General features: G+C 43.0%; 1 protein-coding gene across 2 annotated transcripts in view; it reads right to left on the minus strand.

The window, feature by feature from the left end:
* Positions 1-17,588, minus strand: part of RTF2 (replication termination factor 2) — a 36,069-nt gene extending 18,481 nt beyond the window's left edge. The window contains exons 1-5 of one of the 2 annotated variants that reach the window (XM_037006337.2): positions 17,425-17,588; positions 13,787-13,881; positions 13,014-13,107; positions 11,167-11,306; positions 7,797-7,875 (exon numbers count right to left, since the gene is read on the minus strand). In XM_037006337.2, coding sequence (XP_036862232.2) covers positions 7,797-7,875; positions 11,167-11,306; positions 13,014-13,107; positions 13,787-13,881; positions 17,425-17,493 — 477 coding nt within the window. In that variant the 5' untranslated portion in view covers positions 17,494-17,588. The remainder of the gene's footprint in view (positions 1-7,796; positions 7,876-11,166; positions 11,307-13,013; positions 13,108-13,786; positions 13,882-17,424) is intronic. The other variant, XM_037006340.2, reaches the window with a different exon arrangement.
* Positions 17,589-17,612: the final 24 nt, after the last annotated feature.

The raw sequence follows: 17,612 nt of genomic DNA on the forward strand, positions 1-17,612 counted from the left end.
GGAAGCAGGAACCACAGAAGAGGACACTGAAGAAATAAATGCGTAATTCAGAGGCAAAGCAGAATGCTGCCGTTAAACTGCAGCTTCCGTGCACAGAAATGAAGTCAAATCCACTCAGAGCCAATGAGAATAGCCCTTGAAAAGCATGAAGGTAAACAGAAGGAAAAGAGGCTTTGAAAGCAGATCCCACCAAACTTGAGCTAACCACAGAATATTAAAATCTTTGTTTAAACAAACATTTCTTCCCCACAGATATTTAATTTCAAGGGAAGCACACATGGAAAATGTTAAGACTGTCAAAGAGAAGACTGCCAGAATCTCTTGACGGCACAGCACCACGTGTTAACATGTTTTATAGGCAAGCCCAGGGCTCACAGCTCACAGATGCTACTGACTGGCTGCACTCTGACCGGTTATTCAGAAAGCACCAATTCACCACAATTACATCCCCTGCATTTTAGAACAACTCAGTGACAAGTAACTCCATTAAAAAAAATACTTTTCAAGTAGCTTGAAACATAAGCCTGGCCTCATTCCATTTCAATGGCAATTCACATGCAGCCCTATTACTGTGAAAAAGGGCCTAGTAAGAGTGGCTACCTAACAGATTTGCTGTGAGGATGAAGCCCTTAGAATAACGTCTGACACTTTTCACAGATGAGGAAACTGAGGCACTGGGCGACATGAGACTTTCCCAGGACAACACAGCTAAGCAGCTGGAACTGGGATTTGGAGCCAGGCAGGCAGTCCATCAGCTTACTTCTTACAAAGATGTATGAATTCAACCACACATCTGCCCTCAAAGGGCTCAAACATCTCAATGGAAGAAGCTGCCTCAAATCACTTCAGTAACAGCAACGTAAGTAAAACTAGTAAAAGTAACCTAAAGGCATGGTGGCACAAGGCAGCATGACGTTCAGGGAAGTACAAAGGAGGTTAGGGAAGCAGTGGAGGGGAGGCTGAGCGCAGGCAGCCCCCAGGACCAAGCCAGAGCAGGGAAGCCCACCAGAAGCAGCAGCCTCCGCCCGCTCAGAGCCGACAAGGAGCCGCTGCTCACGCTGCCTTGAGCCAGGCTCTCACTGTTGATTTACAAGGTAAAAGAACAAAATTAATGTGAATAATGTCTGAAATACAGTGCTGTGGACTGTATCTTAAAGGCAACCTATTAACAGGGCTCTTGAGATAATTTATCTTGGTACTAGAACCTTCTTGCTAACATGTAGCATCTACTGTTCAATTTTCCTATTATATTTTTCTTACATGTAAAAGTTTATGGCTTGTGCTGTACATTATGTGATTCCCTGAGGCTTAATATTCACAGACCATAAAGATGGAAGAAAGCTAAAATAACTTGAAGGAACCTACAGCCTGAGAACCAGAATTCTCATACCCCTTTTGAAGATAACCTCCTTCCTAACTCATTTTCACTCTTTCCACTCCACCCTCTTCATGAAAATAACAAAAAAACGAGTATGAGTGTAAATTTTTTTCTGACTTTAAAACATCCACACAACCCACTCACTTACCACATCACAAAGTCTAATAAGTAAACGAAGCCAGAAAGCTAGCAAGTCAAATGCTACTGATCACACCTCTGATATCTAGATGAGCAGTTCCCAAACTTTACATGCATACAAATTACCTGAGGACCTTATTAAATGCAGATTCTGATTCTGCAACCTTGGGAGGGGCCTGGAAGTCTGCATTTATTAAAAAGAGAAAACAAAAACAAAACCTCCCAGGTGAGGCCAATACTGTAGAACAATGGATCATGCTTGCAGTAACAAGCACATAATTTATTTTGCAACCTGCAATTACTCCAATGTGTTTCTTCTTATTACAAGGAGGGAAAAACACAGTGGGGAATACAGTTAATTTTTTGGCTAGTGATTTGTTTATAGTGAAAACAAAAAAACCTAGCAACTGCCTCTCTTCGGACCCTGTTTACTGAAGTCAAGTGTGCACACCAGGTGTTTTAGAACGCAGAACCAGAGCTATTTCAAATCCGAGTCTCTTCTAGTGAATTGAAAAGACAAAAGGAGCTGGAACAACAGAGAGAAAAGTCCAGAAAAATCTCCCTAAACATCCCTGAGATTCTTGACATCATTCTTATGATACCGGTTTCTTTAAATTTCAGACATCACCTTAAAAATGAAAATACTTGTTTTGGACTTTGACACTGTGGTTTTCCCTCGCTCCATTCACACTTTCCCAACGTGCTATAGCTCCTGGATTGCACCACCTTCTTCCTTTTGGCAGGGTTGGCAGAAATGGCTGGTGTTCCTCACCGCTTTTTGGGCATCCAGCTAGACTACACTTCCCAGGCTCCCTTGGAGTTGGGCGTGGCCACCGACTGAGTTCTAGCCAATGGAATGTAAGCAGAAGCAATGACCATCACATCCAGGCCTGGCCTATGAAGACCTTCACTAGATGCTCCTTTCTCTGTTCCCACCAGTCCACGGAATGGAGGATACTCCAAAGACCAAAGGCCATCAGAGCTACAAGGCAGCAGGAGCCTGAGCCTTTAACTCTCCCCTGGAAAGTGGCCCAACTAGGACCTTCCACTGGATTAGCCACTGGAATTTGTGGACTGTTTGTTAACAGTAGTTAGCCAACCCTGACTGATATACTTACTGTTAACTACCGTTTGTGGAGACTTTCATTTGGAAGTATTAGTCTCATTTCCTGATAATAGGACACAAATTTACCATTTATTTCTTCATTTAAAAATGTTATTGTTTGGAATTTGGGTCTAAAAGGGAAGTGTCTGAGAATTTACTACAGTTCCTTCATCTTACATATTAGAATCTAAAGCCCAGAGAGATGAAGTGATATTCCCAAGCCAGCACTGGTAAGTGAGCCAAACTGATATACATCAGTTGCAGGAAGGAATAAATGAACTCAATACTGGTTGCGGGCATGAATGAATGAACGACTCCCACTCAACTGTGCCACTGACGGTCCTGTGCTCTATGATGTTCTGAATTGTACAGTCTTAGACTAGTTGAATTGTGTCCCTCCGCCTACCAAAATGGTGAAGTCCTAACCCCAGTATGTCAGAATGTGGCCTTTTGGAAATTGGGTCGCTGCAGATGTAATTAATTAAGATGCAGTCTTAGGGTGGGCTCTGATCCAATATGACTAGTGTCCTTAAAGAAAGGGGAAATTTGGACACAGAGACAAGACTCCACAGCGGGAACCCGGCCACCTGCAAGGCAAGGGGAGAGGCCTGGGACAGACCCGCCCTCACGGCCTCAGGGGGAGCCCGCCTGACTGACACAGGGATCTGTGAGAGCACTTCCCATTAAGTCACTCAGTTGTGCCTTGTGACGGCAACCCTAGCAAATGAATACGTACAGTATTCAGTCCAGCCACGCAAAGGCAGTTTTCATATAGGTTATGTAGGTGAAAGGTGCTACTTGCTCTTCTAGCGACAGATTTATTTTTTAGAGAGTTTTCTCTCTGAGGTATTCCTGAGTCACAGCCCATGTCCTGTGACTGGAAGCGAGGCACCAAGAGACAGGAGGCAGTAGCCCTCTGGCCCTCACCTGGCCTCTGCTTCCCCTTGTGCAATGCTGACGCCATCAGTTCCCCTTCCCCCTGCTTCCTTCCCTTCCCTGGAAGGGCTCAAGGCGCACACTTTCAAAAGTCCACTGGCCTCCAGTGAATTTTCCCAAGCATCAACAAAGTGACTTCAGAGTCCCTTGCAATGCTGCACTGCCGGGACTGAAACAACTTCACTGGGAAGCCCTGCGCAGACGGTTCTCTTCTGCTGCAGTTGTCGGTGTGTCACTAAGATGGATGTTTGAGGCCCATCGCACACCAGTCTGAGAGATGGTTACTACTGTGGGCAGAAGAAAGAAGTCTGACTGCTTTAGATCAGTGAGTCCCCCAAACCTGGTTGCCCACTGGAGTCATTCTGGGAACTCTTAAAAGCAGAAATCTGTGGGGCTCCACACCAACTCTGCAGATTTACTGGGTGCGTCAGTGACAGGGAATGGGAACTTACCAAACTACTGGGGGGATTTCAAAGTGCAGCCAGGTTTGGTAACCATGATTTAGGACATCTGGTTTCTGTAATAAATTTCAGCTTTGTTTCCTACTTCCCATATTTATATACTTTCAAGCGGACTTCCTAAGCACACTTGTGAATGCATCTAACACAGAAACAACATCTCACTGGCTATGTGTTAAAACACACACACATTTGAACAGACAGCATACGCAAAGCTCCTTTCTTGCACAAAGGGGCCCCATCCACTGGGTTCCCTCTCCGTCACAATGCCTCTCACCAAGCTCCTTTCTCACACCTACTGTCAAGGTCTCCCCCCTCCTTCTCTGTCCAGCCTGCACAGCTTTACACACTTGGGCTCCCAAAGCACTTTGCTGCTGCAAAGGCATGGACGCCTCTGCTGCATCCCCCCAGACCTGCTCCTCCACCTGGCACTCCAAGCTGTGGCCATCCAGCCTGACTGCCGGCCCCGGCGACTCTCCCGGCTCCCGTACCCTGCCTCGTACCTCTGACCACGTGCCGTGCCAACACCTCTGCCCCATCTCCACAGGCTGCCCAGGCCGCTTCCTCCTCCTCCTCTTCTCAACACCCACCATGTCTTCCACCCCCTTTTCCCTCCCCAACGCTGTCCCCTTCAACACTTATGATGACGTCTTGCAAACTTCAGGCATTCCCCTGACAAATATACTGTCAGCATCTTATTATTTTTCTTTAAATATTTACCCAGTTTCTACTTAAACTTACTTTAAAAGTTAACCTTATACCATAAATATAAAAATAGTACCCCCTGCTATTATTATGATTGGTACACATGGTGTGGGGTGTCTGGGGGAAGACAGTGTAGCACAGAGAAGACAAATAGTGACTCTACAGCATCTCACTACACTGATGAGCAGTGACTTCAATGGGGTATGGGGGGGACTTGATAATATGGGTGAATGTAGTAACTACTTTGTTCTTCATGTGAAACCTTCACAAAAGTGTGTATCAATGATATCTTAATAAAAACAAAAAACAGTACCCCTTGCCGTAAATATAAAGCATGAAAATGCAGAGGACACAAAGTCAATCTCGCTAGACCCTGTCTACCAGAGCTTTGGGTGTCAAGGTCTTTTTCTCAGGAGCTGAGTGGACCAGCCTGCTGCCCCTCTCCTACCACCAGCAGTCGTGTCCCGTCTCTGGGAAAGTCGGACTCATGAGAACGCGCTGTCGTCCAGCCATCTCTCACCAGCACGGCCAGAAGAAAGTGCTCTGGGCTGCTCATCTCTGCAGCATGCCCACACTCCCTCCTCGAGTGTATACTTTTGTCTTACCAAACTTCTCTTTGCTTGTACCTTCTGTATCTGCCTATGAATTCTTTCAGTCAGAGTGAAGAACCCTTTCCCAGGTTTAGGTCTCACGTAGGGTGCAGGGAGGTCCCATCAGATTGGTCTGCCCCACAACACTACCACGATTTGTTTATCCACTTACCTGCTGATGGGCATAGTGGGGAAGCTGGGGCTCCCATGGCCAGGATCCTCACTGAACTTAAACCACTTGATGATTTAACTGGCCTGTTGCTAGGCTACTGCTTTCACACCCGTAAGCAATAAGCTATTATTGCGCTATATAGAGAGCTCGGCCCAGCGCTCTGGGTGGAGGCAGAGACATTAGTACTCGACCTACTGGGGGAGAACAAGCCGGGTAATAAACGTTTTCACTCCAAGAACATCCTACTGTCATTTATTTGGTTACACTGAATCCATAGTGAACTTGCCTGGGGCTGAAACCCACTGGCAAGAGAGGTATTTAAACTGTTTCTAGTTCTAAGCTATTACAAATAAAGTTGTTACCAAAATAAAAAAAGTAAAGGAAAAAACCCAATGTGCTCTGGTTGGTCCTTGAATTCCAGCAACATCTTTAGGCTTGGAATGTAACCTCAAAAGACAAAGCAGAGTCTGACTGTTTCCTGTAACTTATGATTCCTGCAGGACTGGTCTCCAGAACGCAGGGACCATGTCACCTACATCCTATTTCCCTTTGGAACACCTAGAACATCCTAACTTGGGAGATGTAATAAATATTGGTGAATAAATGACAAAAATCAACTCCTGAATGCATTGTTTGAATTTCTTTTCTTTTGTAAAAGCTTGTGAGACAGATTCCAAATTGTATGATGGCTTCATATAATCCCCCAAAAGTGGAAACAACCCCATACCCTCGCTGACCTCTTTCTGGGCTCAGCCGGGGTGTCCCATGGGCTCCTCCATGCCTGACTTCCTTTACCGAGGATCATTCTGAAACTAAAGTACATCCGTTCTGGCTTAAAGCTGCCCCATGGCTTCCCTCTGCCCTTAGAATAAAATTCGCAAGCCCAAGCGTGGCCCCCAGCCTTACCCCGCACGGTCCTTCAAGCTCATCGACCTCACTCCCATCCCCACCCCTACCAAACTGTGTTCCCTGAACAGCGAAGTCCTCTGACCGAGTTTCTGCTCAGACTTGGCTCACTGGCTCCTTCGCGCCCTTCAGACCTCAGCTCAAACCTCCGAGGTGCTCTGGCGACCACCACTCAGGCGGCCCCTCTCGTTCTGGTACATCACGCTCTGTCCCCTTCCTAGCATTTGTCACAGCCAACACTGCCTTGCTCAGTTATGTGACTGTCTCTCTCTCCAATGGCAAAGTGGGTTCCAGGAAGCCAGGGACTGTATCAATTAAATCCAAGCAGAGTTAATACAGGGGAAAAATACATCAGGAGCTTTTGACATCCATGACACTAAACTAAATGCCAGGCTTTCCAAGGGCTAGCAGAACACCAAAGGCACGACTCTTCTGGGCTGCAGCAGCAACACCACAGAAGCAAAGTCACCAGATTTTCCTTCATGTGAGCTGAGCAGACGAGCTCGTACACCGAGTATTTGCTCACTCATGTGAGTGTCTACTGAGGACGTGCCACTGCCCTGCAGAGAGTAAGCCCTGGAGGTGAGGAGATGGACTCCCCAATCTCAAACCCTCACAGGTGGAGCACAGAGGATTTTTAGGGCAGTGGGAACACTCTGTAAGATGCCCTGGTGCTCACACATGTCATTACACATTTGTCCAGACCCACAGCCATGTACAACACCCACAGGGAATTCTGATGTATACTCTGGCTGTGGGTGATTATGGTGTGTGAATGTACCTTCATCATTATAACCAATGTCTCACTTTGATGGGGGTGTTAAGGGAATGGCGGCAAGGCTGTGCATGTGTCAGGGCAGAGGGATTACGGGATATCCCTTAATTTCCTGTATTCCCTCACTTTCCTCCTAAATTTGCTGTGAACCTAAAACTGCTCTAAAAAACATAGTCTCATTAAAAAAAAAAACCTTCCCAGTTCATCCCCTAACTACCCATTCCATCCTGATGAGGCCAGTGGGACAAGGTGCCCAGGGAGTGGGGAAGGAGGTCTGGCAGCAAGGATTCACAGAGGAAGCAATTGCTCTGGAAGTAAGTCTCATGGGGAACAGGACCCCTCCAGCTGGTCAGGTCAGAGGCCAGAGAACAACGACACAGGAGAGAGTGGCTCATTGATGCAACAGCCTAAACTTGGTTTGAGCTGGCCAAGCAGGAAGGTACATGTCACAAGAGGCGGCTGGAGTCTTATGCTTCCAGCAACGACCAGCCACGGGGGGTTCGAGGCAGAGAAGCACTAATCAGATGCGTGTTTCAGAGGAACGGAAGGATACTGAAATGCCACATGGAGGAAGGGACCCCAAACCACCTGATTTCCTCAGCTCCTGAGAAGGAACGAGGGTCAACAACTCACCGTGTGACAAACTTCTGCTTTTATCTCCTTCAAGGCTCGTTCAGAAAACACGCAACCACAGCACCTCAGGAAGCAAAACCTGGGGGAGGAATCCAATGTGGAGCATGACTTAAGTGAGAATGACAGAGTTACCACCTGCATGATCAGTCAGCGTTTGCTTAGTTTACACAAACGCCAAGAACTATAAAGAGAAAAATGGTTACACTTAATCCTATTAAGAAAAAAAATTAGTCTGTCTAAAATATATATATCTCGAAATTAAAACCGTAAACACAGGCCAAAATCCCATTCCTGTCACCTTGCAATAATCCTCTGGGAAAAAAGTCTCTCCTATAAAGATAAATACATCAAAAAACCCCACAAACATAAAAAGTTAGAAGATAGAATAGTAACTCAGGGAGAGGATATTTTAAATATGTATGAGATTCAGAGTAGTAAGACTATACAATAGAAAAACAGGCCTAAGGGCATTAATGTGCTGTTAACAAAGGAAATAAAAATGGCTGAAGCATATAAAAGATGTTTAACCTCAAGTATTAAAGAAATGCATTTCAAAGCAATAACATGTTTCACCTCTCAGGCAATAATGAAAGAGACTGAAGGTATCCAGTTGGAAACCGAGGAAACAGGCACATCTGCCGGTGGATGGATACAACACAGCACATTTCAGGACAGTATGACAGTATTAGGTGAAGCATCACTTTTCAGAATTTCTCCTACAGAAACATGCTCACACGTGTGCACATGCACAAATATTTATGAAGTTGTGTAGTACAGTATCGCTTGTATCAAGACAGAAAAGGAAACCACCTAAGTGAACATTAGTGGAAGAATGGTTAAGTAAATCATGGACACTCATACAGCCGTTAGAAAGAGTAAGATACACATGGCCATGAAAGCATGCTCAAATTAGAGAAGTAGGAAAAAATTCATGTTACAAAATATAATAATCATTCCACAACCGTGGGAAGAATACACGTTTGTTTATATTTCTAGGGAAGTCTAGGGAAGCATGCCCTAGCATGCCCTGGCAAAAACCAAGTTCACAACATTGTATTAAATTCATTCAATGTTGTTTAGGACAAAAAAAAAAAAAACCAAACCTATTTTATGGACCCTTACTAATTATTAGTAATTTTAGAAAATTGTTTTTCTTTAAACAAAGACTTAATGTCTTGGTTACACTAGTAATTTTTTTCTGTATTTCAATTTTTACTTAATTCTTTATTATACAAAGTTTACTATATTTACAAACTAACCCCCAAATCAATTTTCTAGTGGGGAGGCCCTATTAACAGCAGGAGGGCAAAGCTCAATTGTGTGGGAAGAGAAAAAACAGCCAAGGTCAAAGGGCACCAGCAGGGAGAAAGCTCGGGAAGCCACAATGGGGGCAGCAGCTGCAGGCAACCAGCACAAGACTCCGCAGCTGAGCCTGTTTCTGCTAAGTTCTTCTTCTGGGGTGAACCACGGTTTTCTTAAAAAGAAGTGGGAAGCCAGACACAAAAGGTCACATATGATGTGATTCTACTCTTATATGAAATATCCAGAATAAGTAAATCCATTGAGAGAGAAAGCACAGGAGGGCTGGGGAGGGAAGGATGGGGAGTGACTGCTTGAATGGCTGGGAGCTTTCCTTTAGGGTGAAGAAAATGTCTGGAACTAGATGGAGGTGGGATTGCACAATACCGTGAATGTACTAGAGGTCACTGAAACACTCACTCTAAAACAGTTAACTTTATGTTATGACTTCCACCTCAAAATAATGTGTGTACACACACACACACACACACACACACACACACAAAGTGGAACAAGGTTAGGTGCACGAGTCTAGTCCCCAGGATATTTCCTGCTTGACTTAAATGGTGAATGTAAATTTTTATTTTATTTATTCTTTTTTCTGGGCTTATGTAGATATAAATGACATATGAATTGTATAAACTTAAGGTGTACAACTTGATGATTTCATATATACCATTGTGAAATAACTGTCACAATCAAGCAAGTTAACATATCCACCACCTCACATAGTTACCACAAAATAGAACTTTATAGAGAGGCCTAAATGATTTAAATTCTGACTATCTAAAAAAGAATATAATCTGTAAAAGTACAAGTTCCTCAGGCCTAAAGTCGTCTCTCCAAATCCGTTAAGGCCAGGTTATTCCCCTTCAGAGCCTGGTGGCTAATCTTCCTGGAGGAGTTTGCCATATACAACACACATCTGTTGAATGTATACAACAAATATGCCAGAATGTTCCAGATTAAGTGTGGTTGTTTATAGCTCAATTAAAGCCTTTACTTAAGATGCTTTCCTCCCACGTCCCTGAATGAAAACAGAAAAAATTACTACCTTTCAAAATATAATGTGTTAGATGGAAGATTCTAAGCAGTGGAAAGAGTTTAAAGCTTTTGCTTAGTGAGACAGCCTATAAAAAGGCACCCACAACCCACTCAACATGTATATTCTTTAAGGGGGAAATATACAGGTCACTTACATTTGTTACATAAATCTCAACCTTAAGAGCTCTGGTGCTCTAGCCAGATTTGTTAGCTACAAATTCAAAGCAAATTATCATTATCAGCTGGGCCGGTAGCTGACTGATGGGACCACACATTCTGTAATGTTTTACACAATTTCTAGCGATTGTAAGGAAATGGGATTTGTTTGATGGGAAACATTTGTCCTTTGCTTTCTTTCCCATAGGAAAAGATCAAATAACCCAACTCAAGTTTTTTAAGTATCACATGAGAAACTTTAAGAATCCTGTGGGGAAAATGGAAGTTCCTATGGCCAGGATCCTCACCTGACCCTGAACTACATGATGATGGAACTGGCCTGCTGCTAGGCTACTGCTTCCAGGCCCGTGGGCAATAAGCTATTATTCACTGAGTCACTATATAAAGAGCTCTGCCCAGTGCTCTGGGTGGAGGCAGAGACCAAGGAGGATTACAGACCCAGACTGTTCGATGCAGATGTAATTCTAGGGCTTGACCTATCTCTGGGAGAACAAGCCGGGTAATAAACTCTTTTACCTCAAGAACATTCCATTGTCATTTCTCGGTCTCACTAAATCAGGTGAACTTGCCCCAAGCTGAAACCCACTGTCAAGACAAATCCCTCTTTGCTTTAGGTTCTCCTCCTCTCTAAACAGAAGGCCACAGAAAACAGAGTGCACCTGGACAGAGTATTACAAATGGCTGGTAGGGAATGATGTGGTCTTGTGCTGAGCACTGCTGTCTCCGTGGTACTATCCGAACCAGAGGACTCCTTAAAGAAGGGTGATGATAAAGCCACGGCACAAATCCTAACAGTACCGGTGTCACTTAACCAGGCTGTCATACCATCTGCCCCACACCCATCACTGACCTGTGTCGGCCATTCATCTCCAAGCCCACGACTGGGCAGATGAAACGTGCCCGCTGGAGGTCATCATGCTTGTCTCCTTTTGTGTTTCCTTTATCCCCTTCCCAGGCAGGATTATCAGAAAGCCTTAGTTCTGTCACATTCTGTGAAAAGCCACCCAAATTTTAAGAATTCATTTGATAAAACGAATCATCCTTAGCCTTAATAACCCACTAAATCACCACAGAAATTGTCATTTTAGTCCCTTCCCATACAACCCTTCTCTTCCAAGATACTTTTCTTTGTCTGTGAACTAAACATGGATATAGAATTAAGCCATCAATTGTGATAGAAAACAAGATTTTTAAAATTCACTGGCTAGCATATTCATTTCTACTTTACAAATATTTTGCTATTAAGAAAAAGTAACTTCTGACATGAAAAATTACTCCACTAAGAGAAAGTTCTGTATCAGTTTCAAGCACACAGAAGCATCTTTCCTTCAGTGAGGCTATTCCATAGTACTGACCAGCATGTTCAGTGACAGCTGAGCAGACAGTACATCCATGAGGCTAATGAGTCCAGGGCAGAACACTAGCCAGAAAATACTATCACTTTCCAAGATCCAGCCATTCAGGTCTTCAAAAATTCAACTTCACAAGGAGTATCTTAGCCCCGTTGGCCTTTGAGGCATTTCTTCACATGGAAGCACACCACTGATGTCAACACCTGGGGGAGCAGCTGAGTGCCTTGACAGGAAAGCCACCACCCGTACCCTTAGCTTCCTGGTTGACAGCTGGCATGTGTCTCATCAAGTTCACTGCTCAGAGTGTCTGTGGGCTATTAATTTGTAGTAATGATACCCTGTATATTTACATTGTTTTATTTGAATATTTTTGTCTCTACAGTTCTGATTTCTTGGATTTTGTTGTATTAAAACTGAAAGTGTAACCACATACATTGAATATTATGTTTAAGTATAGAGTTGTATGAATTAATTCCAATGATAATCACATTTCTGGGACAATTATGCTACCATGAGTGTTTTAGGAATGAATTCTCTTCCCAAAGTAAAAGATTACAAAAATCAGCATGGGCATTTCTAAAAACTATTATAAGCTACGTTTCAAAATTACTAATTTGCTGGAAATGAAAACACACTGTGTCCTGTAATGACCTCCAAAATTCAAACAAAAGGCCTAAGTAATAATAAACACTAAAAAAGGAAAGAAAAGCACCTTAGCCTGGGAGTCAGGGGCTCTGGTTCTGGTTGAAGGACTCCCTAACTAGCCACAGGGCCTCAGGAGGCCCTCACAACGGGCGTCTCACCTGTGAGACACAGGGCTGACAAGCTTGATGGCTCTCGTGTCCTTCACTACTTTTCTGATTTGACTCCCACTGACCAGACTTGAAAGATTTTGTCCTCTCAACAAAACTTCCTCTCCTAAAAACTTGCTTTTCCACTTCCATGAAAAAACTTGAACTGCCAATCAGAACTTCTAATCAGCAGGACATAACTACCATGATTTAACAGTGATCCACCTATTACTATAAAAGTGTCTTCCAAATAAAAAAATTCAAGTACCTGAGTTTCAACTACAAAAATAATGCCTCCTAACATTTATATAGCACATTAAGAATTTTCACAGTTCTTTCACCATATTAAATCATAACAGACTTATAACGCAGGAAAGACAGGTGTGGGAACTTCTGGCTTGAGCTTTAAGTGATCTGCCCAAAATCACACCTTTATTAGGTGGTTGGGTTGGACTGCATTCCAAATTTGAGTTTAGTCTATAATGAACATCAGTTCTACAAAATAAGCCTTAACCGCTGAGACCCTTCGAGCACTTCAGACTCACCCGTCTTACCTTAATGCTTTTAATGTGAGATGTTGCCTTCCCAAGAGCCTTTTCGGAAGATTTGTCCAGGAGAAACTCAATGACAGCATCTTTGTTATAAAGTCTGCAGCAATAAGGACTAGTCAAAACATTCTGGCAACAATCAACTTCACACAAAGTAGGAAGACTAAACTGAGGACAGTCCGAAGCCATAGATATGTAATGACAGAAATGTCATGCATTACTAAAAAAGTAAATTTAATCATGCCTCAACAATTTCCAGAGCATACAAAGAAAGAAACTAGTTTAAATCAACAATTGTAATCTGGCAGTTGGAGGGCTAAGTGTGACCAGAAAAAGGATTTTAAAAATTGGGAATCTTAATATAAAAACACACATTATTTCCCTGAAAAAAAAAAAAAATCAAAAGTTCTGGAATCTTAGGCTCATATTCTTAAACTGCAACTGGCTGAACCCAAGTAGCAGTCACTCCTTCAGACAGGACATGACCTCTCCAGTCTCCCCCAGTCCCCTTTTCCTTTCTGGACAACACGGCTCCTTCATGCATTTACAATCATGACTTAGCTCCTATTGGCTTCTGAGTTTTCAATCCACGAATTAAATAAACCAAACTGAATAGGAAAAGGAGTAAGTACATTCAGAGACAAGGAACAATGATCAAGGTTTCTTAAATTTCCTTGAGATAACTCACATTTTATGACTTAAGAACTACATCTACACATTAAAATTCTTCTTAATATCATTTAACAAAAACTCATCTTGATTATGTAAAGGAACCATACCTGCCAAGTTCACAGGCCACTATTGGTCGCCTTAATATTTCTTGACTTAGAGTACAATAGTTCCACTGGGCCACCAATTCAGCATCTTTGTCAGCCTAAGAAAATAAAAGAAAAACCTTTCAATTAATTTCACCTCTGAAAGACATATGGCCCACAGTTCTACATGTAAAGTCTTATTCAGTAATACCACAGTGATGACTTTGTTTTTTAAAAGAAAGATAGTGATGCACGAAATTGGGATTTAAAAAGCCAAAGTACCTGTCATTTGCAACAACATGGATGGAGCTAGAGGGTATTATGCTCAGTGAAATAAGCCAGGCAGAGAAAGACAAGTACCAAATGATTTCACTCATATGTGGAGTATAAGAACAAAGAAAAACTGAAGGAACAAAACAGCAGCAGACTCACAGAGGCCAAGAATGGACTAACAGTTACCAAAGGGAAAGGGACTGGGGAGGATGGGTGGGAAGGGAGGGATAAGGGGGAAAAAGGGGCATCATGATTCGCAGACATAATGTGTGGGGGGGCATGGGGAGGGCTGTACAACACAGAGAAGACAAGTAGTGATTCTATAGCATCTTACTATGCTGATGGACAGTGACTATAATGGGGTTTGTGGTGGGGACTTGATGACGGGGGGAGTCTAGTAACCATAATGTTGCTCATGTAATTGTAGATTAATGATACAAAAAAAAAAACCCAGAGTAATCAACACAAGGTTAAATAAAGTCCCCTGTAAACATGACACCTAATGCAAAACATCAAGTTTACATCACGTCATTAAACTGCTTATACAAGCTACATGTAAATGTTAATGTCTGCATCTTAATAGTAAGTTAGGGAAACTGTACAGAAAAAAACAGCAGTATAGTTTAACTCTTAATAATGGGAAAGGTTCCAAAGTTTTAGCAGAACCCAAGGACTAAAAACTGAGAAGATAGACATTTTTTTTAGAAGTTCATCACAAAGACTATATAATTCTCGATAAAAATCACACATGTAAGTATTTTTTGCAATCTGTTCAGTAGGGGGCACGTCAAATCCTTATCTAACTGACAATCCAGATATAGGACCTTGTACACCCTGAAATGACAGTCACCTACACAATATTCTATGTCCCACTCTTCCCCCTCCTAAACTGTCAGCTAAATAATGTTAACAGGATGGTCCATTTTGGAGAACATAGAAAGAGAAAAGAAAAGAAAAATAAGCAAATTCCCTTAAATTTAATTTTTGCTGTGAGAGCTGCTTAAGTATTCACATGTACAGGCACTGTGTTATGCAGTTTCTGTGACTCAATCTTTCAGCCCTCATAAAAATTCTTGTTGTTGAAGACACAGGTAGTTGGAGTAGCATATAGGGACCCAGGTAGGCTGGCTCTGGGGACCATGCTTTTTATATCACCACTCTCCATCATTTTAAACAAAAAGCAAAACAAAACCCACACTATTGCAATTGGTATTTTATCTTTCCCCCAGATCCAAAAGCCACACTTTGGCAGCTTAAATAGCTTTTATCAAAATTCACACTGTAGTAGAGCCACAGAGAGACCTGTCACCAGTGAAGTTGATCTACTACATCCTTTGCAGACTCAAAAAGCCATGTTCAGCAAGTCCAGGACCTACTTTCTGGCCCCCCTCCCCCAACACCTGCTTCACTCTCAAGACTTTACTGATTCAAAAAACACTTGGGAAAGTTTGGGGAAGACAGAAAAGTAATAAATTACTCCATACCCAGGGATCTAAAAACAGTTCCCCCAAAAAACTTCTGAAAACATTTTTTTCAGGTCTCTTCTTCTTTCAGGGCAAGGTCTTAATGTTTTGCACTAGACCAAACAAGCCATATGAGTGATTAACAGATATTATCATATATTTATTTGAAACGTAAGCTGTACAAGGGCTGGATTCTGTTTACTGCTGTATCCCGAGGACCTAGAATGGTGTAAGTGATGAGCACTTGGTAAGTATTTGTTGAATAAATGCGGATAACAAAAATCAGTCCTGCCTGAGCATGCTGGTTCTTTCAGATCACCCTTTCTTCTTTTCTATCCCCTTCTGACACCTGTTTCTTGCCAAGCCTTTTATTAAGCTACAACTCTTTGGCCCTGGGCACAAGTTAAAACTGAGGTTAATACTTTTTTGGCAAAAGCTCTCATGGGTATTAATTATCCAGCATTAGTCTATGGATACATAGGTATGATTAGAAGGCACACTTCATCTTCTTGGGTGTTGATTCATTCTCAACACATACTTACTGGGTTTCTATTGTGTGGCAGACACATTGTGGGGATTACAGAGGTAAGACATATAAGGCCCCTGTCCACATAGGAGAGAGATAAACAATGAACAAATAAATGCAGTGATTAGTACTATAAAGAAAAAAGTAGCAGAAGAGGACAGAGTGACTGGAACTAAGGTGTACTTCAGGTACAGTGGACTGGGTAGACTGGTGGCATCTGAGTAAGCACTGAATGAAGAAAAGAAATGATATAAATAGCTCACTGGAAAACATATCCAGTTGAGGACATCATACTCCAGGCTAAGGAAAAAGGCTTGAATAGCTGGAACAGAATGGAAGAACTGAATGAAGATGGTGGTGATGGTGGTGGGTGGGTGGGTGTTGGGGAATGATGAGGTGGAAAGAAGAGGCAGGGGATCTAATCACACAGGGCTTTGTGGGACTTTACCCTGAATATGGGAAGCCACCAGAGTTTTTAAATACAGTAGTGACATCTGAGATTTACCTTTCAAAAAGGTCATTTTCTGGCTCTGAGAATATGTAGAGCACACACATGTGCCAGGCACCATATTATGTGCTTTGGGTACCTTTGGTTATTAACATGTAATTACTGACTATTAACTACAAAGTGCTAGCTTTGAAATCCTGAATAAATGGATGGGGATTCTGGCTTCATTACCTGCCTGTTGTGTGATCGTGGTCATGTTACTGACTCAATTTCCCTGTCAGTGGCATGGAAATTGTTACATATAATTTGCTCAATTACCTATATGAATTAATGATTATTCACTCATTCATTTGCTCACTATATTTATTGTGCCAGACTGTGCTAGTCGTGGAGGGGGTACATGTACAGCCTCTGCCACGAGGAGCTTACAGCCCTGAGACGGACGTCAATCAACCACGAATGCAGTACACACGGTGGTAAGACAGTTTTTAAGAGAAGGACCTTGTATGGGGATAAAAGGGACGTTTGGGGAAGATTTCCCCGAGAAAATGAAGTCAGTGTATAGGAAGCTCAATCAATAAACATCAGCCATTTGTATCATTGTTACCACTGTCAAATAGGCTTCAAATACTGGCTCTGCCACTTCCTAGCTTTGCAATTTTATCCTCTTGACCCTCAATTCCCATGTCTGAAAAGTGAGGATAATGATACTATGTACCCACAGGACTGTTGTGAGATTTGCATGAGATACGCTATTCAGCGTACTGCCGGGTAAATGGCAATACGAAGCATTCCATAAAGGCTCGTTATTAATACTACTGTTAATTTTGGATTCTCCAAACTGGAAAACAAGCGCAGCTACGTCTGGTACACCGCTCGTTGTCCCCACTACCTCTCCTCGCTCCCAAGGAACCCCCATCACCCCGGCCCCCGCCCGTCCCATGTCGCTGACCTTCTCAACTTTCTTCGGCCCCTTCACCAGTTCGTGCCTCTTGGGGATAGTGCCCCCGTCGCAACCCATCGCCAGCCAAGAGAGTCAACAACAATCTCCCGCAGCGACCACTTCCGGGGGCACTGGCGACTGCGGCAGCCATTTCCGGCGCGCCGCAGTGACGCACACGTCCCGTCCGATCCCGCGGG

Source organism: Manis javanica, chromosome 5, assembly GCF_040802235.1.
Source record: "Manis javanica isolate MJ-LG chromosome 5, MJ_LKY, whole genome shotgun sequence".
In the NCBI taxonomy this organism is placed as follows: Eukaryota; Metazoa; Chordata; class Mammalia; order Pholidota; family Manidae; genus Manis; species Manis javanica.